The 25,073-nt window shown below is 44.0% G+C and overlaps 1 protein-coding gene across 5 annotated transcripts in view; it reads left to right on the forward strand.

Annotated features, from left to right (window-relative positions):
- The window catches only part of plxnb3 (plexin B3), a 158,079-nt gene extending 137,680 nt beyond the window's left edge, over positions 1–20,399 (forward strand). For 3 of the 5 annotated variants that reach the window (XM_061693791.1, XM_061693800.1, XM_061693783.1), the window contains exons 30-39: positions 298–376; positions 459–562; positions 644–731; positions 804–970; positions 1,133–1,293; positions 1,363–1,510; positions 1,594–1,658; positions 6,416–6,491; positions 18,516–18,590; positions 18,669–20,399. In XM_061693791.1, the coding sequence (XP_061549775.1) occupies positions 298–376; positions 459–562; positions 644–731; positions 804–970; positions 1,133–1,293; positions 1,363–1,510; positions 1,594–1,658; positions 6,416–6,491; positions 18,516–18,590; positions 18,669–18,773 (1,068 nt within the window). In that variant the 3' untranslated portion in view covers positions 18,774–20,399. Of the gene's footprint in view, positions 1–297; positions 377–458; positions 563–643; positions 732–803; positions 971–1,099; positions 1,294–1,362; positions 1,511–1,593; positions 1,659–6,415; positions 6,492–18,515; positions 18,591–18,668 lie in introns of those variants that run through there. The other 2 variants (XR_009769665.1, XM_061693812.1) reach the window with 2 other exon arrangements.
- The last annotated feature ends 4,674 nt before the right edge of the window (positions 20,400–25,073 follow it).

A 25,073-nucleotide genomic window follows, 5' to 3' on the forward strand; every position in this document is an offset into this window, starting at 1 on the left:
TTAATTTGTATAAATTAAAAAAATACAACTGTTCTCATGTTATGCTGTGGTGTGTAGAATTTTGAGGAATTTTTGAGGAAAAAAATAATATGCGTAACAAAATGTGGAAAACGTTAACTGCTCTGAATACTTCCCAGATGAATTGTATCTGCTCTTTACCTACTCGACCTCACATTAACCTGTCTACTCCTTAACCATTTTGCCCTCCTCCGCCTCCCACACCCTTCTTCAGTTGTTTGGCTGTGGCCAGTCTCATGATCACTAGTCAAATGAACACCTGTGTGTACCTGTGGTCAGGTGAAGGATAAGATCCTGGACCAGGTTTATAGAGGAGTTCCATTCTCTCAGAGACCAGCAGCAGGCAGTCTGGATTTGGGTAAACACCTGTCTCACCTGTCAGTCAATGCTTTGATCGGCATCTGGTTCTAACCACCCACGGTTCCTTGTTTGATTGACAGAGTGGCGTTCGGGTCAGGCGGGACACCTGACATTGTCAGATGATGATGTCACAGCTGTGGTTCAAGGTCGCTGGAAACGACTCAACACACTACAGCATTACAAGGTAAAAGTTTTTTACTATGACCTCTGAGCGGTTTTCGGAGAGATGGTCTAGTTCTCTTGACCTACTCTTGTGGTTCTTTAGCTTCCAGATGGAGCCACGGTCGCTCTCGTCCCACGTTCCCAGAGTTTGAGTGGTACTCGACTCAATCAGGTGTTCCAGACTGGAGAGAGTAAGGACCTGTGCAGCACCTTTAGAACCCATGGTACCAAGAACCATGTGAAACATTTTGTTGTTGCTGTAGAAACACCAATGCTGGAGAGTGAAGAAGAGGAGGGAGTTCGATTGTGGCATCTGGTGAAAAGCAATGAAGATCCAGAGATTCCCAAACACAGGAAGAGCAGCATGAGAGAGCGAGAGAGAGCCAAGGCCATACCTGAGATTTACCTGACCAGACTACTGTCAATGAAGGTAACACCAGTAGAAACAATGTGAATCACCTTAGCAGACTACCGTCCATTAAACTATGAGTCGTTGAAACTATATTTACTGACCAGACTACTGCCTTGAGGGTAATACTCAGGTTTTCACGTCCTGTAGTCATGATACACTTGTCCACCTGCGTGCCTGTAGGGGACTCTGCAGAAGTTTGTGGATGACGTCTTTGTTGCCATCCTGAGCACGAAGCGTCCTCCTCCCATTGCTGTTAGGTTTTTTTTTGACTTCCTGGATGACATGGCGGAGAAACACGACATTGAAGACCCAGAGACTGTCCACATCTGGAAAACCAACAGGTGAAACACCAACCAGATCATCTGAGCAAACTGTGTCTGTCTAACTCTGCTGTCTGTCTGCACCACCAGTCTCCCCCTCAGGTTCTGGGTGAATATCCTGAAGAACCCCCAGTTTGTATTGGATGTCCAGGTGACTGACAGCATCGATGCCGTCCTATCCGTCATTGCTCAGACCTTTATCGACTCGTGTACCACATCAGAGCACAAAGTGGGCCGAGTACGTCACTCGTGTGCTGGTTTATGCCTAAATTCATACATGCCTGACATGTGACCCCACGTGACCGCTTTTTGTCCAATTAGGACTCTCCGGTCAACAAGTTGCTCTATGCCCGGGAAATCCCCCGATACAAACAGCTGGTGGAGAGGTGAGTTACCATGGATTCATTGGATAGTGTTAGTTCACAAGCCACACACTAGGCTCTTGGCAATGCCGTAGTTAAAGAGTTAAAGAAGACGGCATTCCACTTTGGCAACAGTTCATTCTTTGCGAAGGTTTGTCATCATTCAGAGCTTCTAAGGGGACATGGAAGAAAATAAAGGTTGAATCTTTTATTTATTTATTTATTTATGGCCCGAGATAACACACTTTTGCAAGATTTCCCAAAATCTTTATTCATGTTAATGTACTTCTTGGTCCTTTGGCCATTCGAGCGTTGTTATGCTGCCTTAGTATATTACTGAATGAATTTTAAGCCCACCTTCTGTTTTTTTCATGTGCATCATCGCCACTTGAGGGATCTCTCTGGACCGCAGGAACCATTCCAAATAGTCCTTCATGCCTCCCTTCTGTGTTTTCCGGTTCCCAAACAGCCCTTTTCTGAAAAGGCTATAAGAAATGTTTTGCTTTATTCTTACCTTCTACTTTTTCTCTGTTTTCACATCCCGTTTATGGACTTCAGAGCTAAGTGCCTATCCTGGAAAGCACTGATTTGATGGTCTATATTTTAGGCCAATCTTAAAGTAAAACTGTATCACCATCCCCCTTGGGTCAGTGCGCACCATCATTGGATGTGTCGCAAAACTTTTCATTTCCCTAAGTGGCACCGTAGCATCATTTTCACCATCAGTTTTTAACTTTCCAACTGTCTAAGTGTCTTCTTCTGCTAACATTGCACCTTGTAAACAGTTGATTTACTTTATGCATTACTGCCACTCACTGGTAGGAAGCTGTATCGTAGCATCTCAGGAAAGTGTATACCTACTGTAGTCAGTGAGGTGGCTAACCTATGCGGCTGCTGCAGCCCACAAATGTAAAACTGAAAGCTTTTTGTGGCCCTCAAGGTGGCGCTTTTGGCACACACTTGGTTAAGAATCACTGCTGAAGGAGATACAGTGGGTACGGAAAGTATTCAACCCCCTTAAATCTTTCACTCTTTTTTTATATTGCAGCCATTTGCTAAAATCATTTCAGTTCATTTTTTTCCACAATTTACACACAGCACCCCATATTGACAGAAAAAAACGGAATTGTTGAAATTTTTGCAGATTTATTAAAAAAGAAAAACTGAAATATCACACAGCCATAAGTATTCAAGACCCTTTCCTCAGTATTTAGTAGAAGCACTCTTTCGAGCTAATACAGCCATGAGTCTTTTTGGGAATGATGCAGTTTTTCACACCTGGATTTGGGGATCATCTGCCATTCCTCCTTGCAGATCCTCTCCAGTTCTGTCAGGTTGGATGGTGAACGTTGGTAGACACCCATTTTCAGGTCTTTCCAGAGATGCTCAATTGGGTTTAAGTCAGGGCTCTGGCTAGGCCATTCAAAAACAGTCACAGAGTTGTTCTGAAACCACTCCTTCGGTATTTTAGCTGTGTGCTTAGGGTCATTGTCTTTTTTGAAGGTGAACCTTCGGCCCAGTCTGAGGTTCTGAGCACTCTGGAGTAGGTTTTTGTCCAGGATATCCCTGTACTTGGCAGCATTCATCTTTTCTTCGATTGCAACCAGTCTCCCTGTCCCTGCAGCTGAAAAACACCCCCACAGCATGATGCTGCAACCACCATGCTTCACTGTTGGGACTGTATTGGACAGGTGATGAGCAGTGCTTGGTTTTCTCCACACATGCCACTTAGAATTATGGCCAAAAAGTTTTTGGTCTCTTGGTCTCATCAGACCAGAGAATCTTATTTCTCACCATGTTGGAGTCCTTCAGGTGTTTTTTAGCAAACTCCATGCGGGCTTTCATGTGTCTTGCACTGAGGAGAGGCTTCCGTCGGGCCACTCTGCCATAAAGCCCCGACTGGTAGACGGCTGCAGTGATGGTTGACTTTCTCCCATCTCCCGACTGCATCTCTGGACCTCAGCCACAGTGATCTTTGCGTTCTTCTTTACCTCTCTCACCAAGGCTCTTCTTCCCCGATTGCTCAGTTTGACCGGTCGGCCAGCTGTAGGAAGGGTTCTGATCGTCCGAAACCTCTTCCATCTCAGGATTATGGAGGTCACTGTGCTCTTAGGAACCTTAAGTGCAGTAGCCTTGGCCAGCACTGTGCCTTGCCACAATTCTGTCTCTGAGCTCTTGAGGCAGTTCCTTTGACCTCATGATTCTCATTTGCTCTGACATGCACTGTGAGCTCTAAGGTCTTATATAGACAGGTGTGTGGCTTTCCTAATCATGTCCAATCAGTATAATCAAACACAGCTGGACTCCAATGAAGGTGTTGAACCATTTTAAGGACGATTAAATGTGAGTCTCACAGCACGATTAAATGTGAGTCTCACAACAAAGGGTCTGAATACTTATGGCTGTGTGATATTTCAGTTTTTCTTTTTTAATAAATCAGCAAAAAATTTCAACAATTATGTTTTTTTCTGTCAGTATTGGGTGCTGTGTGTACATTAATGAGGAAAAAAAAGAACTTAAATGATTTTAACAAATGGCTGCACTATAACAAAGATTGAAAAATTTAAGGGGGTCTGAAAACTTTCCGTACTCACTGTCTTACAGTTAGCCTACATTTACACTATGTTCCCATTTCAGGCCACCGTGGAGAAAAGTGGTGGTCATCAGACAACGCTAGGGGACGAGATGGGCAAAAGTGACAGGCCATTATTGCCGTGGATGCGCAGCGAAATCTTTAAATTGTCAAAAATTTGCAAAATCAGTCAGAGTGTACATGGGGAAACCTAGTCGACCGCCGTAAAACAGGGTCAACACCACCACCACAGTACGTAATAGGGCGTTCAAAACGCGATGAACGCAACCAGCGCCGGCTCGCCCATATCGGGGGGATTAGCAAATGCGACGTGCGCTGCGGCCTCAAGGGGGCGCCAGAAATCGGGTGAAAATAATAAAATATATATTATAAAAAACTGTTCAAAATTTTTTGCATGGGGAATTCACCCTCAATACAATTATCCATCCATCCATCCATGTTCTTTACCGCTTATCCTCACTAGGGTCGCAGGCGTGCTGCAGCCTATCCTAGCTATTTTCGGGTGAGAGGCGGGGTACACCCTGAACTGGTCGCCAGCAAATCGCAGGGCACATAGAAACAAACAACCAGTCGCACTCACATTCACACCATTAAAATGAAATTATATAAAGAATTAAAAGAAGAGGAGGAAGGTGAGCTATGTACAGTACTTTGAAATCAGCTCACCTCGAGGCTCTCTTCCTCGTTTTCCCAACAGTGTGCAGAGCGATGCTTTCATAGCCCCTCAGAATTAACAGCGCTAAGCACAACAGAACACTTCTTGCTCTCACAACCCTTACAAAAACAACACACAACAATACACACATAACAGTTTGCTACAATATTTAAGAGCAATAAGAATGTAAATGCATGTATTATTTGTTAAACTATAAGGTTAAAACAACAGTGACAGCCTCATTTGTTGTGGAAATACATTTAAAACGAATAAATTTAAGGCTGGATCTTGATGTTATAGAAATTAAAAATGTGTGCATCATGTTTCTCTCAGGTCATGATGCACACATCATGATCTGAAAGAAACATGCAGTGGTAAACTTGCCTGACTTTGGTGCATTCATAGTGGAAAGGGAAGCTTATCTATATCCTTGGCATCTCAGAGTGCGAGCACACTGTGTAGTCTCGATGGGCTATTTTCTCTCGTTCGTGTGTAAAGTCCTTTTTCATGTGCCTGGGCTTGCACACTTTTTTTATTTATTTTTTTAGTCTGTCCTGTTTCTTGCTTGGCCATGCAGAATGGGAGATCTGTATACATTTTATGCTGGAACAGTTTTTCAGTGCAAAAGGGTTTTATATAGTACGTCTGTGGCTTTATTGAAAATTGCAGTTGGACAAAACAAGGTTTTAGAGGGAAAAGGCAGGGAGAAACATAGGCTGAGTCGTCGCTGCGCTCTTGGGATAGTTTTGGTCACTTGGCCACTCCTGGGAAGGTTGACCACTGTTCTATGTTTTTGCCATTTTTGGATAATGGTTGTCACTGTGGTGCGCTGGAGTCCCAAACCTTTTCTAACCTTTTCCACACTGATAGATACCAATTACTTTCTTCCTCATTTGTTCCAGAATTTCTTTAGATCTCGGCCTGATGTCTAGCTTTTGAGGATTGTTTGGTCTACTTCATTTTGTCAGGCAGGTCCTGTTTAAGTGATTTCTTGATGGAGAACAGGCATGGCAGTATCAGGACTGGGTGTGGCTAGAGAAATTGAACTCGGGTATGATAAGCCACAGTTATTATTTTAAAAGGGGGCAATGGTCACTTTTTCACAAAGAGCCACGTAGGTTTGGATTTTCTTTTCTCCCGTAATAATAAAAATCTTAATTTAAAAACTGCATTTTGTGTTTCCATGTGTTGTCTTTGACTAATATTTCAATTTGTTTGATGATCGGAAACATTTAAGTGTGATAAACATGCAAAAAAAGAAGATATCAGGAAGGAAACAAACACTTTCTCACACACCACTGTAAATGGCCTAAATCCCAGGGAGCACTACATTTTGGTTAAACAGGGCTGCCATGGCCGCCAGGAACATAATGTAGCCTTAGCGTGGAAACATGTCGCCAATCTTACAGGAGTGTTACATGGTGTAATTAGAGTGTGTGTGTGTTTATTTGTGTGTGTGCGCGCACACATGCACGCATGTTTGTGTGTGTGTGTGTGTGTGTGTGTGTGTGTGTGTGTGTGTGTGTTGTGCAGGTATTACAGTGACATCCACAGTGCTGCTTCAGGCTGTTACCAGGAGATGAACTCCACTCTGACTGAACTGTCTGGGGTGAGTGAAACTAAACAAGCAGATCATTTTGTCTCAGCACATTTATGAAGAATGAACAAGATGGTTCTCTCTCTCCTCCAAACAATTTGGCTGCTCACTACAGACAAGTTATGACCAACATGAGGCTGGATTTGCACTCTATACTTGAAGTGACACAATTCCCATTGGACTGACTATGGATTCCCAGTGTATGCGTCCAGGGGTTGAACGACTTTATTTATTTACTTATGTAGTCGACATTAAGCTGATGATAGTTGAGTCAGCTTCAACTCATCGATGATGTAATTTAAATTTTTTTCAGCCATCAAGTCACTCGCTATGCGCGCCTTCAACACAAGCTCACTCACTCACCACCACTCCATAATATTGTACGTATTGTACTTACTAATAGCACACGCTTTGGCGTTGACAAAAATTCCGATGAAGTTGGGACGTTGTGTAAAATGTAAATCCTATATTCAGTTGAATACAGGTTGAAATATCTTGTCAAAAGACACGATATCTAATATTTTTTTGCAAATATTCTCTTATTTTAACTTCATGCCTGCAACATGTTCCAAAAAAGCTGGGACAGGGAAAACAAAAGATTGGGAAAGTTGAAGAATGCTATTAAAAAAGAAGAAGAAAACAAGAAAAAACGGTTTGGAACCTTCCACAGATGAACAGATTAATTGGAAACAGGTGTCATGATTGGGTATAAAAGTAGCAGCTCAGATTTTCACAAGCAAGGATGGGACGATGTTCACAACTTTGTGAACAACTGCATAAGCAAATAGTCCAACAGTTTAAAACATTTCTCAGCATAGAATTGCAAGGAATTTATGGATTTCATCATCTAATGTCCATACTATCATCAAAGGATTCAGAGAATCTGGAGAAACCCAGGGCATGGGTAACTTGCACATCTGTGATGGCACCATTAATGATGAAAGGTAAATACAGGTTTTGGAACGATATATGCTGCCATCCAAGCAACGACTTTTTCAGTGACGTCCCTGCTTATTTCAACAAGACAATGCCAAGCCACATTCTGCAAGTGTTAAAACAGTGTGGCTTCGTAGTAAAAGAGTACGAGTACTAGACTGGCCCTTATGAAGCAGAAAATACAAACTGAGGTCAAGCCAGCCTCCACTCGAAAAGAAGTCAAGCCAGCCACCCCTAATTTTGTGTATACTAGGCATTACGGTAATAAGCCACCAACTAGCAACGAAAACCACCTTCAAAATAAAAGCCTCCAAATAACATGTGGATATCAATGCATACTGATTTTTTTTTTTAAAAGGATTAAAAATAATCCTTTCGGTATCGCAACACCAGTCCAGTTTTGGGGGACACTACACCACTCCAGGTCTTCACTAAAAGATGTCCCACCAAAATCTGATGTGGCATTTCAAAATAAAACTCCCTTCAACTCTCCATATTTCACTGTCACTACCACTGAACTGAAAAAAAAATCATTAAAAATGTCTTAGATATTGCAAAACCAGTCCAGTTCTGAGGGACACTACAGCACCCCAGGTCTCCAACACTAGAGGGCCCATCCAAATCTGATGTGGCATTTCAAAATAAAGGTCCCCTGAAATATATATTTCACTCACACTACCACTGATTTAAAAAAATCATTTAAAAAAAACTATTATGTATCCCAAAACCAGTCCAGTTCTGGAAGACACTACACCACCCTAGGTCTCCAACAAAAGAGGTCCCATCCAAATCTGATGTGGCATTTCAGAATAAAAGTACCTTGATCAGGGGATTTTTCTCCATGCACTGTGGCACGTGCTCAATGGTGAAGCCACCAGGTATAGGTCCTCCATTGACAAATTAGGTGAATTTTAATTTGCAAGATTACCTCATGTGTTTTTTGTTTATGGGCATATCAATGTTATTATAGTTTATTAACTCCAAAGGGTGCTTACTGGTGGAGACCGGCTTAAGCAGAGAAACATGAAATGTCGGGTGTATCTTGAGAGATCGAGGACATTTTAACTGTACCGAGGTGACATTGATGATTTTACTGAAAGGGACCAATGAAGCTTCGAGTGAGCTTACGGGATTCAGTTTGGAAGGGGAGATCACGGGAAGAGAGCCAAACCATCTGCCTCACCTTGTATTCGGGTCTGGGAGAGCGAAGAAGATCCGCCAGTCGCTTATTCTCTTCGGCTGAACGTGTAAGAGCAGCCCTGACGTCCTTCCAGACGGCTTGGATTCATCGAAGGTGCTCCCTTATGGCAGAAACCGCCACCGTATGTTCCTGTTCCTTAAACAGAGGATGTTGGAAACCATAACATCCCATGAAGGGAGACATACCTGTGGCGGAGCTGGTCAGGGAGTTGTGGGCATATTCCACCCATAGGAGAAAGGTGCTCCAGGAGGTGGGATTGCGAGGAGCAACACAGCGAAGAGCAGATTCCAAGCTTTGATTTGCCCGCACCGTCTGGCCGTTGGATTGAGGTTGATAGCCGGAAGACAGCCTAGCTGCTGCGTCCACCGCCTTGCAGAACTGCTTCCAGACCTGGGAGGAGAACTGAGGACCTCGGTCCAAGACAACGTCAATAGGGATGCAGTGAAGTCTGAGTACATGAAGGACTAGCAGGTTAGCGGTTTCAAAAGCAGAGGGCAACTTGGGAAGGGGTACATAATGGACATACTTGGAGAAACAATCTATGATGGTGAGAATGATGGAATTACCTTCGGAGGGGGGTAGACCGTTAACGAAGTCCAGGGAAATGTTGGACCAGGGGCGACTCGGAATAAGTAAGGGGCGCAGCAGACCAGCTGGGGGTCGATGTGAAGTTTTACCTCTGGCACAGACGGAGCAGGCTAGGATGAACTCTCCGGTGTCTTTAGCCAGGCTGGGCCACCAGAAGTGTTGCTGGATGAAACGGATCGTGCGAGTGATTCCGTGATGACAGGTGAGCTTAGAGTTGTGGGCCCACTGAAGGACATCAGAGCGTGCAGAATTGGGCAAGAAAAGCCGGTTAGGATCCGGGTGCGTCTTCTGAGCCTCCATAACCAACTGTTCAATCTCCCACGTGGCCGCCCCGACGAAGCAGGATGAAGGAAGGATGGGCTCTGGTTCACTTGGGCTGGAATGGGAGAAATGGAGGCGAGAGAGGGCATCAGGCTTGTCGTTACGGGATCCAGGGCGGAAGGAAAGGCTGAAATTGAACCGGCTGAGGAATAATACCCAACGAGCTTGACGGGGTTCAACCGCTCAGCGGAACGGAGGTAAGCAAGATTTTTATGGTTGGTCCAGATAATGAATGGGGAAACGGTCCCCGCCAGCCAATGCCTCCATTCGTCTCGAGTCCAGACGATGCCTCGCAGCTCCCAATTTCCAACTTCTTATTGCGTTCAGACGGAGAGAGGTGACGGGAAAAGAAGGCACAGGGAGGACGTTCTTGGGATTCAGGGTATTTCTGGGAGAGAACTGCCCCTGCTCCAGTGTCTGAGGCATCAACCTCTACTATGAATTTGAGGGAGGGGTCGGGGTGTCTCAGGATGAGGGCAGGGGTGAATAATTCCTTTAGGCGCTCGAAGGCTTGGGATACATCAGGAGTCCACTGGAAGGGAGAGCTGGTGGTGCTGAGGCTGGTGAGAGGGATGGCCACTTTCCTGTAATTACGGATGAATCTTCAGTAGAAATTGGCAAACCCCAGGAAAAGTTGCAGCTCTTTGCGGGTGGAGGGAATGGGTCAGTCAACGACTGCTTGAATTTTCGCTGGGTCCGGTTGTAGTTGTCACTTGGTGATGATGTATCCCAGGAAGTGCACGGAGGAAAAGTGGAATTCACATTTTTCAGGCTTGACTTAGAGACTATTCTCAAGGAGATGCTGAAGGACTTGGCGGACATGGTGGCAATGTTCTTCAAGAGAGTGGGAGAAGATGAGGATGTCGTCCAAATAGACAAAGATGAACCGGTTCAGCATATCACGGAGGATGTCGTTGATGAAGGTTTGGAATACAGCGGGTGCAATGGTTAACCCAGAGGGCATGACAAGAGTCTCAAAATGTCAGAGTGGTGTATTGAAGGCGGTTTTCCATTCGTCCTCCTCCTTAATGCGGATTAGGTGGTAGGCGTCGTGCAGGTCCAACTTGGTGAATATTTGAGCATCGCTGAGGGGTTCGAAGGAAGGCTCTATGAGACGTAGTGGAACTTTCTTTTTCACAGTAATGTTGTTGAGGCCGGCGGCACGGTGGACAACTGGTTAGAGCGTCTGTGTGGAGTTTGCATGTTCTCCCTGTGCTTGCGTGGGTTTTCTCCGGGCACTCCGGTTTCCTCCCACATCCCAAAAACATGCATGGTAGGTTAATTGAAGACTCTAAAATTGGCCGTAGGTGTGAATGTGAGTGCGAATGGTTGTTTGTTTATATGTGCCCTGCGATTGGCTGGCAACCAGTTCAGGGTGTACCCCGCCTCCTGCCCGATGATAGCTGGGATAGGCTCCAGCACTCCTGCGACCTTTGTGAGGATAAGAGGCTCAGGAAATGGATGGATGGATGTCGTTGAGGCTACGGAAGTCAATGCAGGGGCGGAGAGTGGTGTCTTTATTATTATTATTATTATTATTAATCAGTTTATTTGAAAGGGGACAATGCAATTTCATAAAACACATGAAGTACACATGGTTAAAAAAGCCAGAATTAGCCAGAAGGCTAGTTTTCATCTGTAGTCCCCTGGCCATGATGTAAAAAACCAGTAAAATACATCTACAAGACAATATAATACAGGATACATAATCAAAGACTTACTATACTATTAAGAGAGAATAAAACCACAAATCATTTGATCATAACAAAAAAAAAAACATCATAACATACTTGTCTTTTAGTGTTGGCAGCTATAGGTGTTAAATAGCCACATTTTCAGTTTTTTTGTGAAGGCCTTGTATGTTGTAAGCAGTTTAACCTCCTCAGGTATTGAGTTCCACTCACCAGCGCTCCTCACTGACCAGGCTGACTTACTGAAAGTGCTCCTGCACAGAGGAATGAGACAGTCACCTCTGACAGAGCCTTGAGTGACAAGCTCAGAGCTGTTTATGATTAACTCAGCCAGAGGAGCTGGAGCCAAATCATGCAGTACTTTATAAATCAAATTTAAATCTGCAAATATGTGAAGACTGTCCCAGTTTAAAAGACTGTATTTTTTAAAATTGCACAGTGATGATAGTGCCTTGGTTTTTTATCCATCACTTTAATTACCTGTTTGTACAAAACTTCCAATGGTTTTTTTGCATTCTGACCAGCCTGGGACCAACTGGTTATGCAATAGTTAAAGTGACTAAGAATCATTGAATGTAAGTAAATTTTTGCGGCTTGATATTTTTACACAATTTGTCAATATGGGCTTTAAAGGAAAGCTGTGAATCTATTATTAACCCAAGATATTTGTATTGGCTGATAATTTGCATTTTTGTCTCCATTAACAAGTATGTCGGGGTCAGGCGATACTCTATTTGTTTTAGTGAAATACATGCCTACAGTTTTAGAAACGTTTAGCTGTAGACAGCACTCCTGCAACCAAGTTCTGACACAGGACATTGTATTAGTGAATTTAGCAGCAACAGTATCTTTGGAGCGACCATGAAAAAAGAAAACCGTGTCGTCTGCATACATTACGCATTCTGCTTCAGAAAAAACAGTGGGCAAATCGTTGATATAAAGACTAAATAAAAGGGGACCTAATATTGATCCCTGAGGGACTCCAGAGGTTAGCCTAAGAGACTCTGATCTGCAGTTGTTAACTGATACAGATTGTGTTCGGTCATGCAGATATGATTCAATCCAGCTCACAGCTTTGCGAGAGAAGTTACAATTTGCGAGCTTGTCAAGAAGAACAGAGTGATTTACTGTATCTAAACCTTTCCTGAGGTCCAAGAACACCGCCCCTACAACTCCACCCTTGTCGAGAGAAGATTTTATTTTCTCAATGAAGAGGCATGTAGCCATTTCAGTGGGATGCTTTTGTCGACAAAGAAGAACCCAGCCCCCAGGGGGGAAGAAGAGGGTCGTATAAGTCCGGAGGCAAGGGAGTCGTGGATATAATAAGGCGGCCGGAGGGGAGAGGGGCTCCAGGCAGGAGGTCAATGGCACAGTCATAAGGGCGGTGGGGGGGAAGTGTGATGGCAAGATCCTTACTGAACACCAGGGAGAGGTCGTGATATTTTTCTGGTACCCGGGAGAGATCAACTGGGGTAACCGGTGGCTGAGGTTTGCTAGAGGCCGGGACGGCCGAGAGAAGACCGTGGGTGTGGCAGAAGGGACTCCAACCAGTGATAGACAGGTGGGTCCATTCGATGGCGGGGTTGTGTTACTTGCCAGAGGATGCCAAGGACTAATGGAGTCTCCGGGGGAGGAATGACAAACAGCTGGAAGGTTTCACGTAGAGTGAGTGGTGCCATGTGGTGGGTGACAAGAGAGATGAGCCGTCCGTCAAGGGCCGTAACTTTTTTTAGGGGATGGGAGGGGTTCGAGGGATAGCCAGAGCTGACTCGCTAAGCCCTCATGAATGAAGCTGTCGTCAACGCCGGAGTCGATGAGGGCGGAGACCGTGGTATGACAATCGGAACCAAAGACACGCGGGAACGGTCATACGGGAGGGAGAGCTGGAAGAGGAGTTGGTTTGAGGGTGCAAGTGGCGATGAAGGGACCTGGCTGACCACAATAAATACATAACTGTTGGTTGAATCGGTGTTGATGTTCCAGGGGATTTAATCGCGTTTTGCATAGTTGCATCGGCTCCTCCAGTCTGGTGGGAGGTAAGGAGGAGGCAGCAGGGGGTTCAGCGTGTCGCAGATTGGCTGGATGCGCTGTGACTGCGGACGGTGTCAAGATGCGCGTTTCAACCCCCTTCTCTCACTCTCTTTCTCTGAGACGATTGTCTATAGCGTTAATAGCTACCGAAATTAATTCCTCCAAACAGGTGGGCTCATCCCGGGCTGCGAGCTTGTCTTTGAGCCGCTCCGAAAGTCCCTTAACAAATATTCCTCTTAACGCGGTGTCGTTCAATCCGCATTCACCTGCTAGAATCCTAAACTCAATCGAGTAGGACGCCACGGAACCAGACCCCTGAGTGAGGGCTAGGAGGCGCCGAACGGCTTCCCTACCCTTAATGGGGTAATCAAAGACCTTTTTAAGGTCATCCAAGAATGATTCAAAGGATGCGAGTGCCGGTGAGGAATTAAACCAAGTGCGGTAGCCCATTTAGCGGCTCTTCCGTGCAGGAGGTTAATAAGGAAGGCAACTTTTGACCGGTCAGTGGGATAACTCAGGGGTTGCAGATAAAATATTAATGAGCACTTTAAGAGAAATTCGCCACAGAAAGCTATAACGTGAGGTTCATTGTAAGGGGCGTGGGGTTGGTAGGAGGCTGGGGTGTGGGAGGAGTACTCACGGGAGGGTTGCCAGAGTGGATCTGGGAAGACAGGAGAGAGTCCATGATTTTACAAAGCACATTATCCAGTCTGCCAAGATGGGTGCCTTGGTGGGTGAGCGCTACCCTCAATTGTTCCGACATCGCTGTGTCCATGATTTTATGGCCAGAGTATTCTGTCACGATTGGTTATCGTGATGTAGGACTGGACCCAATAGCAGGCGGAGGCGGTAGGAGTAGATGGAAATGGTTTATTTGGAGGAAGCTCAAGGTGTGTATTTCCGAGGCGTGATGGTGGCTTGCGGGAACAAGGAACAGTCAGGAGACGGTAGCGGGAGCAGGTGGCAGGACTTGAAGGCGTGTTTGGAGCGGGCAACGAAGCTGGAGACACGGGAGGAAACCTGGAAGCGGACGAGCACATATGAGAGTAAGTATCGCTGTGCATAGTCCGGAAACAAGAGGTGAAGCCACGAGAGCAGAGCTGTGTACTACCAACAATAGCGAAATACTCTGGCGCTGGATCTCTGGGTCAGGCAGGCTTAAATGCAGGCAGAAATCACTGTTGCTTAAAGACAGTTGCACAGACCAGGTGATGCTGATTAATTGGGAGAAGAGGGGGGAGAGCGAGAGACAAGGCGCAAGGCGCCACCCAAGCTCCAACAGAGGAACTGCATGGCATGGAACATGACAATTGTCATTTTAAGCATGCAGTATACAGTCCCCTCCAAAAGTATTGGAATGCCAAGGTCAATTCCTTTGTTTTTGTTGTATACTGAAGACATTTGGGTTTCAAATCGAAAGATGAATATGAGACAATAGGGGGTGGCTTCAAACATAAGGTGTTCTGTCCTAAGTTCTTTAACACATCTAGATGTAAATACCACGAAATAAAAGCTGGAATTCTGAACTTTTGTCTCATATTAATCTTTTGATCTGAAACCCAAATGTCTTCAGTATACAACAAAAAACAAGGAATTTACCTTGCCGTTCCAATACTTTGGGAGAGGACTGTAAATACAGTCTTTATATAGTGTACTGGTGCTGGGGTTGTGCCAACTGGTGTCCGCTTTGGTTCCCCGTTCCAGCTGCTGGTGGGAGAAGGGGTGGCCCATTGTCGCTCATCGGGCCTGCTTCCTCCTCTTCTCTCCTGTCCTTGCGTCTGGCTGCAATCGGCTCCCCCTCTTCTCGTGGGGGGCATGGCGTAGGTACCCTGCTGACCACGGGACCCGCTGTGGGGTTTTGTTGCTGCCTGGTCTGGGGGCGGGTCCACCTTCCGCACTATGGGGTGGTTAGTGAGTGCTGGCTGGGATGGGGGGAGTATCCGGGGGCCCGTACTACGGGGCTGGGTGTGACGGCCCTCTCACCCATTGGTTATCCCGGTTAGCCTGCAGGCTCCATGCTTCTCAATCGCTCACTTAGCACGCACTCACACCATTCACTGTAAATATTTCTTCACTAATCACATCCGGACACACACACATAGTGAGGGTTTCTTGGGGGACTGGTGGGTGGTCGAAGGGATGCGGGCGTTGGACCAGGATCCAGTATGTCAACTTTGCTCCTCTGCCTTGCCTGCCCCACAGGTCTTTTAATGCATTGCACACACCCATCGCTGTTTTTTTAATGCACTACATACACTGATTTCTGGGGGCCGGTGGGATTTGGGTCGGGGGGGTTTGGCTGCCCGACAGCAGTGCCTAGCAGTCCTACCCCCCCTAGACTCCCCCACCCCCCGCCAGTCTGGGACCTGGCAGTCATAGTAACGGGGTTTGGAGTGGGGTGGGCGGGTTCCACTATGCTCTTGGCGGTGCTCCTGGGGCCTGGCCCCCTCTGACTGGATGGCTGCTCGGGATGGGGACTGCCCTTTCACGGCCCATGGCTGTGAAAGGGGAGCCCCCCTTATCCTTCCCCTTTTGGGCGTCCCTATCTGCCCTCCTTTCCACCAAGCGGGGGACACTGGGGACTGGCGACATTGGTTGGCTAGGCCTCCTCCGCGTGGCTGGATTTGAGACACGTCGGTGGGGCCGGTGAACCACCCTGGGTCCCTCGGTGTGGACGGATTCCCATCCAATGGGCCGCTCTCGGGTGGCCTCCTGGGCCCAACCCCGCTACTTGGTTGGATGGGGTGGGGTCTTCAGCCCCCGCAATTCAGGATCAGCAATTACAAGACATTTCTGAAGGTTATTATGAATGCGAGACGGTGTCAATTAGGTTGCATGTGTCCGCAGATACTCACCTCTGGGACTTATTCACTTGGTGTAGGACTATTCACTCATTGCGATAAATAACTTATAACTATGCGAACTTCTTGGGTATCCCCTCACTTGCACTCTATTTCTAAAGATGTTTATAATTTACATAGCCACGCCCACCACACTTCAGTTGAACAGCCGTGTCCACTACCTCTGTCCTGCATGCTTCCCCTGCTGTCCTTCTCTTGTCCAGCCCTGTCCTATATTCTCCTCTCCTTCCTTTACAGGGTGTAGCACTACTTCCCATACAACACTCGAATCTATGTCATATGATTGACTTTCCTCATAATAATTCAGATAATGTCCTGTCTTTTATTGTATTCTCTTCCTATATTATTTACTTATCTTTTCACTGTCACTCCCCTTGAAAACTTTGTTCTGTCCGACTGAAATTTTCAATAAAAATCCATCAAAATACAAAGAACCACATCTTAAAAATTCCACTGTGGCACAGTGTAGCGTGTACTGGCGTTGGATTTATTTAAGGATTACTTTTGTCAAAGGTGAACGCCTGTGTTCGCTTCCGGGTTAGTTCGATTTACTTTTTAACGTCACAATCAAACTGTTTTTGTCTCGTAAAGGGCACCACATCTCTTTTTTATGTGTAGAATTGGGGAAAAGTGACGAAAAACCTCTTATTAGTCTCATAATCTGAATTTTGCTACATTTAGGACATACAAATTCTAGATTACAGAGGTTTCATTATTAAACTCAAAACACAAGGAGTGGAATTTTATAGAATATTTAATGAAATCTACGAGGGATCTATAGGGAAACACACAGAGGGCTCTAACTACAAAAAGAAAAAACACTAAGAGTAAACAAAAAGGGAAGATAGGACATCGTGTGTTGCTGGACTAAAAATGAGCGTGAATACGTTTCACCGTTGAGCGAGTACAAAGTTGGAACATGTGTGAAGCTAGTATTTTCCCCAAAATTATAAGGTACTCATTTTTCCACATTCTGGGAGCAATTGCAGTGTCCTACTCACAACCGTAGATCCATGGGTCTTTGGGGTGGTCTGTCTCAGTCGTCTTGGGAGGCACAGAGGCAGGTTTGGTTGAAAAAAAAGGATGCACAAAAATAAAATTGCCGATTGTACTGGTGGCAAGCCCAGCTCTTGCTTTCAGCTGCATGCGTGACCGGTACGGAATGCCAGTAGTTGCTTACTGAGGCTAGGAAAACGGATCGAAGCCGCATGGCCGGCTTCCTTGATCGAAAGCGCCGCCCTCTTGGTCCGGCGGTTGCTCATGCCCACATGGAGGCACCAAAGGATAAAAGAAAGGGAAGTTGGCCAAAGGTCGCCCCGTAGCTGGAGAGCTGTTATCAAGACACAAGAGAGCAAGACCCAAGAGCGAGAAGAGAGTCGTACGTTAAACGTGGGAGTCAAAGGTTAATGTGAGAGTCAAATGGTAAATACCCAGGAGGCGTGTCCAACAGGAGAAGAACAAAGAAGACCACGCCCATCAACTCGAACCCTGGTCTACAATCTAGCCATAAAAATGGTGTAAAAATCATATATTCATATAAAATACTCCCAACGTTGTACTCTTACTCATAGATCAAGCACATAGAATGATTGTTTAAACTTTAGTCTTGGCAGACCAACTGCTTATTGTTCAATCCAACAGTTTGTACTGTTTGGCTTCAAATCAAGACGAACAGTTCTCAAGTCTTGCAGCTGGACATGGAAAGCTGAGACAATGACACAGACGTCAAGGCATACATTTGGAATATTTATGCAGAGTTCGTGAAATATCAAACAGACATTTATCTTCAGTTCAAGAAACTTTGAGTGAAAGTCCACACATTGCAGTAACTCTCAAACGCCAGCGGGTGTCGTCTGCGTCCCAGCAATGTTCCCAGTGGTTGAAAGGGTTCAACCTTTTAGTCGCTATCAGTTCTGCACATCACAAGGGTCTTTGGTCTCTGAAATCCAGATTCGACGGTAAACTGCTAATTAGTTTAAGGTCCAGCTAACATACGCCAGGCGTCCCCCAGTGGCCGTCTCGCACAGCGGGGCGGCTTGGGAGAATGCAGTTTATCAAGTTGTTGGTTTGGGGGGGTTGCAGTGCCAACCAGGCAATAGTCATGACAACAGTATAACTGTTCAAGGAATAAACGGAATACAGATCCTCCTTTCTGTTTGACTTGAAAAGGACCAAAAAAAAGAACAAAATAATAAATAAATAAGTAGTTCACTGGTCATGTTTGAAAGTAACATTTGGCACCAAGTCTACTTTTATTTTGTCTCATCACGACTAATTGTGTGAAAGTGAAAGGTTGCACACACCCACAAGGTCAAAGGAAAGACTGTAAACAATCCTAGATATCCAATTTTGTCTTTGAATATTTGAAGGGCTTATTTGGAACATTGTCTCTGCTTTGTCTTTTCAGAGCTTTGCCTCTGAGATGAACAGTCTTGTTGCACTTCATGAACTCTACAAGTACATCAACAAATATTATGACCAGGTAACACACATACAGTACATACCTTGCAAACACACGCACGTTATTGAGTCATGGTGTTCATGTGGTGGTGTTGCTCAGGTCATAATGTCGCTGGAGGATGACAACTGTGGTCAGAAAATGCAGTTGGCATATCGATTGCAGCAGGTTGCCGCGCTGGTGGAGAACAAGGTAACTGACCTCTGATGGACGCTCTCCCCAAGCCCCACCAGGCTGCAGGAAGAAGAAAATCAAGAGCCAATAGGAGACTTCCTGTTGAGAGACTCAAAACACTGAAGAGAAAGAGTGTGAGAATGAGTGAGTGTAAATTCAGACTCAGGAGACACTTGTGATTGACGAATGTAGTGCCTGAAAGACTACAGCTTGCACTAAATATCGCTAAGTTCCTTGCGACTGGTTAAATCAAAGCACAAGAGATGGCATGTGTTGAACTGAGGCATGTGCTGAATCCAATCAGTCAGTCAATTAGCACTATTCAAAATGATTGACATTGATCACACAATCACTATCAGTATTTCACTTCTTGACACAAAATAACTCCCAGTCCAGTCCGGGTGGAGTGAAGCAGTGCTGTTATCGACATAAATAAAAAGCTTTCCATATGATTGACAAGTGGAACAAATGAGGAGGTGCTGCATGTGCAAAAGCTCCACTTCCAGCTCAGACTATGAGAAAACAAAATCCTGCTGAAGTCCGACTTGCTGGGTGTTAGTCGCTTACTAACCTAATTGTGTGTACATACTGTAAACCATATTTAAGCCCTATTTATCCCAGCTGTGCCTTCACTCTTGCAGCTAGGTGGCGCTGTGACAGCAGCAATATTTGAACAAAAACAAAGAGCTGTAAAAAAAACAGTTGCAGAAAAGTTGTTCTCAGAATGCACAGTTTTTGTGTCATGCGACTGAGCGAATGCATTTGGATGCTAGTAGCCAATAGCAAATATCATACAACTAAAATATCTCAAATTCAAGTAAGTTAGCATATCAGCATCTTTTATGTATTTTATTGATGCTATATCACAGTTTCAGCTGTGTGATGCTCCAAGCACATACAATCTTAAGCTAGATATTTGAACAACTTTGCTAATAAACATCCATCCATCCATTTTCTGTACCGCTTATCCTCACAAGGGTCACGGGTGTGCTGGAGCATATCCCAGCTATCTTGCATGTTGTACAATTTTTAATCTTTATCTTTTACTATCAACCAGCTGTACTGACTGACGTCAAATGTCCAGAAAAAGAAAAAAAAGCAATAAAATTAATAACAATAGTGATGATGGTGAAGATGAGCACACAGCTGTTTTTAATGGGGATCACAATGACTGTCATGTGGCCATACCAGTGTTTTTACTCTGAGTTTTAATGTACATATTATTCTTGTCATTACTAATCTTTTTATGAAAACAAAAGCTTCAGTCAACATCACTATAATGGTGATGATTTATGTTCATGTTTTTAACGTGTGTCACTGCTTGTTTTCAGCTTTTCTTGTACTTTGAATACTATTGATTTTGCATGAGTGTGATGATGCTCAAGATTTATGGTGCATATTTTGGGTGACAAAGACAACTATGAGGATGATGACAATTCATTTAATGGGAGGAAGCTGCTGATCTTTGAACAATTGTTGATGAGATGATTCTCTGCTCCAATTGGTCGAGGTCTCTTTGCTACTGATACATTTTCTACAAGGGATAAAACAGTGCAGGATTATTCATTTCAAGTATTCATTTTTTACTGACCGTGTGACGGCAATATGCAGTGTGACGCTCTTTGTATCATGACAAAAAAATTAAAAGTCTAATTTTTAACATGCATTCTTGTCTATGAGTCATGATTATAAGCAAATTTATTTCATACGCATGGTAACTCAATGTGCTTTACATGATTAAAAGCATTTAAAAACAAAGAAAAAAACTGCTTATAAAACTTTAAAACAAAGACATTTTTTAAAATACAATTAAAACAGCATACAGTGCAAGAAATATCATTTAAAAGTGGAAATGCTCTAAAAAGCATGGGAAAAAAGAAGAGTTTTTAACCTGGACTTAAAAACGTGCACACTTGGGGCTGACCTCACTTCTGTTGGCAACTTATTCTATTGGTGTGCAGCATAATAGCTAAATACTGCTTCACCATGTTTGCTTTGGACTCTGTGCTCCACTATTTGACCTGAGTCTGTCGATCTCAGAGCCCTACTGGGTTTATATTCTAAAACTGACTGGATGCAAGTGTAAAGACTATAAAATTGGAGTAATATTCTCAGACCTCTTTGTTCTAGTCAGAACCCGAGCTGCAGCTGTTTAATGCTCTTTTTAGGGAGTCCAATCAGAAGACCATTACAATAGTCAAGTGAGATAATGAGAGATATGAGATAAAAGCATGGATGAGCTTCTCCTGGTCTGCTTGACACATGCAAGCCTTCACTCTGGATATGTTCTTCAGATGGTAGAAGGCAGTTTTAGTAATTGATTTGATATGACTGTTGAACAGAACACCAAGGTTTCGGACTTGGTCTTTGGTTTTTAAAGACAGTGATTCCAGGTATTTACTAACAGCAATCCTCTTTTCACTATTGCCAAAAACAATTATCTCAGTTTTATTGTGGTTTAATTGAAGAAAATTTGGCTCATCCAGATATTTATCTGTTTTAGAACTCAGTTGAACTGTAGTCATCTGGAGACACTGCTAGATATAACTGTGTGTCATCTGCATAGCTATGAGAGTCAAAATTAAAGTTCTGAAGAATATGTGGGATCTTCATACCTCATTACTGAAACGCTCTGAAACAGTGCATTGCCAGTAGTGTGTGAGAGAGCATTTCTGTAATTTACTCTATGTGAATAAGTGTTTCATATTTCACTTAACATTGTGTTCTGAGTCTTAACTCATTTAAACATTTGACCATATGAGCCCAACAAGTAACAAGTATGTCAAGCAAAATATCAGTTGTGGATTACAGGAATAGCAAATTTGACAAATTGTTCTGATTTGGAATGAAATATGCAATGTTCGCAATGCATTTGTGAAGAAATGAAACCTAACAGGATTGTTATCCATCCAACCCCTTCTGTACTGCTTACCCTGTCCTGTGTTGCAGGCAGTTGGAGCCTATCCCAGCTGATTTTGGGCGAAAGGCAGACTACAATACACCCATGATTGGTTGCCTGTCAATCACAGGATAAACTGCACAGATGTTAGGATAATGTACCACAACACCATCAGTAAATAGAAGGAGTTGTAACGTTTCTCAATTTTATAAACATACTGCTATTATTCTGAAAATGGCAAATGATGCATTTCAAAAGACAAGCTTATTCTGGATTTACAACCTCAGGCTCACACCAACAGAGAAATGTTTTCTTTTACCTGGTTTACATGCTACACATAACCTACCTGAATACTGCATTTAATTCTATTCAATTTCCTGACAGTATACTTTTAAATGTTTATGTTATGATATAGGTCTTCAGTTTTGTTCAATAGTTTTAAAAAGGTCAAAGGTCAACCTAAGTATTGCAGTTACTTTCAGTGGTACCACGGCCCATTTACCTCACGTAAGTCACCCTATTCCTTTTTGACTCCTGTGTCTCCTTGTTCCAGTGTGTTTTCCCCCCGTGTTCCTGATCCACGTAATTCCTGCCGCCAAGCCAGTCGCCTGTCCTCACCACTACCTACCTCCTGTACACACCACCGCCTGCCAAACCACCTTGGACCATCGCCATTACCTTTCATCAATAAACTATTCATCCCTTCACATCTGCCTCTGACTGCTCTTGGATCCAGCCACTCTCTATTTGTGTCAGATTGCTTGATTTCAGAAGTAACTAAGTTGGAAAAAAGTTACTTTTTAGTTACTTTCAGCAGCTGCCAAGTGACAGGAATATCACTTATACACAGTACAAAAAAAGCATTAACTTAACCGTACCCATGACTTGGTAATGTATGCCACACAAGTTACAGAATGATGTCATTAACATGAACACATAACTTAAATATTAGTGTAGTTGGAGCCACATTAAATCAGCAACTTAGTGCAGACTTGACATGCAAACACAGTACAGTAAGTACTGTTAGAAATTGCACGGTTACACAACACTGCATACACTCCTATTTGATACATCCCATTACAGATACACATCCAGATATCCTTATAAACATATAATTACATTACACTTACTCGCACCGACACAACAAATGCACACCATATCAACATAGGGTGCGTTGGGCAGATGTACTAACGCATCCCTAGCAATAGCCAATACATTCAGTAGTAAAGTTATAGAAAGTGGTCTCGGGGCGTGATGGGAGCATCGGACTGAATTTTCGAACGGACCCCAAACAGTAGACTGAAGCTAGGATTGGTTGGCGACTGCATGGTGTCACGACGGGAAGTAGTTTTGGCCATAAAACAAGCAGACAAGAACTTTTGCGGTCTCTTTTCCATGGGCTTTGCTCTGAATCAAGTGGAGGAGAGCCCAGCACTGAACCATTTCCAACCTTATTGTTTGACCTTGTATTTTTGAATAAATTGTTAAACTTTTCATCCGGCGTAATCATTGAAGTTTTACTTCGACCAGAATAAAAGAACCGGGCAATAGAGGTTTGTATGGCCGGCAGGTTATACCTGGGCCGTGACTTTTCTTTGTTCTCTTTTCCTAACCTCTAACAGTACCTAAACGTAAAGAAGCACACCATTCTCAGTACACTTCTCTAAAGACTTAACTGATTAGATATATATAGATAGAAAGAAAGAAAGAAAGAAAGAAAAGCAAATTGTGGTCCATGAAGCCAACTGTGTGTGTGCATACATGAAAGTGAGTGGCGGTTTGATATTGGGGCATACACACACCATTTGCTCCCGCCATCGGAATTTTGATGCGAAGAGTGTGAAAAGGTGACAAGATTACGCAACTGTTTAACTAGCAAAGCTGTGAGTGATTGACGGGGGAGAAGCACTTATTAAGTGTGGTCAGCCGTGGAGCGCGTTAACCCATCTCACAGTACAAACTCCAGACGTTGAAAGTTCTCAGTTTTCATTGTAAATATTATTTCAGCTAAGTATTGAAAGCCCTTCAGTGAGTCAGTCCTTATTGTATGACGATTTATGACCGAAGACTTTGGTATGAGTAATTAACCCACAAAGCATTGCGCGCTTAACACGCCAGTATAACTGTATTCTTAATGTGTAAAGAAAAAAGTAACAACAATCAAATACAATTTCACTAAGGAAAATAACAAAAATAGTGTGGCGATAGTGAACTTGTGCATTTCTTTGCACTTTTATAGTATTCGACCGGCAGCACGGTGCATGACTGGTTAGAGCGTCTGCCTCACAGTTCTGAGGGCCGGGGTTCAATCCCCGGCCTCGCCTGTGTGGAGTTTGCATGTTCTCCCCGTGCCTGTGTGGGTTTTCTCCGGGCACTCCGGTTTCCTCCCACATCCCAAAAAAACATGCATGGTAGGTTAATTGACAACTCTAAATTGCCCGTAGGTGTGAATGTGAGTGTGAATGGTTGTTTGTTTATGTGTGCCCTGTGATTGGCTGGCAACCAGTTCAGGGTGTACCCCACCTCCTGCCCGATGATAGCTGGGAGAGGCTCCAGCACGCCCGCGACCCTAGTGAGGACAAGCAGCTCACAAAATGGATGGATGGATGGAGGGTACTCTAACGTCACTGCGCATTATAGAATAAACAATCACCTCCCAATCGCTTTGTTGTGTTTGTTGAGAAACAAGCCATCTGTATGAACACTCAAATGCATTTGAATAGCTGGACTGCGTTTTGTTCAAATCTCCAGTCACAAATTAATGCTTGGTGAGAGACAATGTTGACTCAACAATAACTACTGCTGGTTTTGAAAAAGTTACAGTAGTCTAACTACTTTCCCAGGACAAGTAACGCATTACTTTGCTAGTTACTCAAACTGGCGGCATTTTGGAGTTGTAAAGCATTACCGGCATCACTGATTATCAGCTGATAATGTACACCCTTCGAACATCTCAAATAGTTTCTGTCAAAACATCATAATCTTTCCCATCACAGGAACCTTTGCAGGAACTTCACTAGCTACGCTGGTAGCTTGAGTTCCCTCTCCTTCCCAGGCAGGAGCTTCTCCAGCCTGTGGAAAAATCCCACGTTTGCCATAGTGCAAGAGAAGGAAATGAAGCCCAACTTTTTGTCTTTGTACGTTCACAAGTAAATATTTGCAATGTCTTTTTTTTTTTTTTTTTTTTTATGCAAACACATTTACAGATACCAAATACTTCCACCTGCTGTATTTAAAAACTTAAGAGCTGAAATCCTTAGAATCTTATCCAGTTAAGGTATTTGCAATGCCAACCCTGCTGCAGACAGCAGAGTAAAACAAAGCAAAATAGAAGCTAATACATATTCAAACTGTACAATGTGATATAATAACAAGTTAAATATTACATAACATCATAGCACATGGTGAATAACAGGTCCTCAGAACTGTGAACC

This window comes from Phycodurus eques, chromosome 1 (genome assembly GCF_024500275.1).
Source record: "Phycodurus eques isolate BA_2022a chromosome 1, UOR_Pequ_1.1, whole genome shotgun sequence".
NCBI classification, from domain to species: Eukaryota; Metazoa; Chordata; class Actinopteri; order Syngnathiformes; family Syngnathidae; genus Phycodurus; species Phycodurus eques.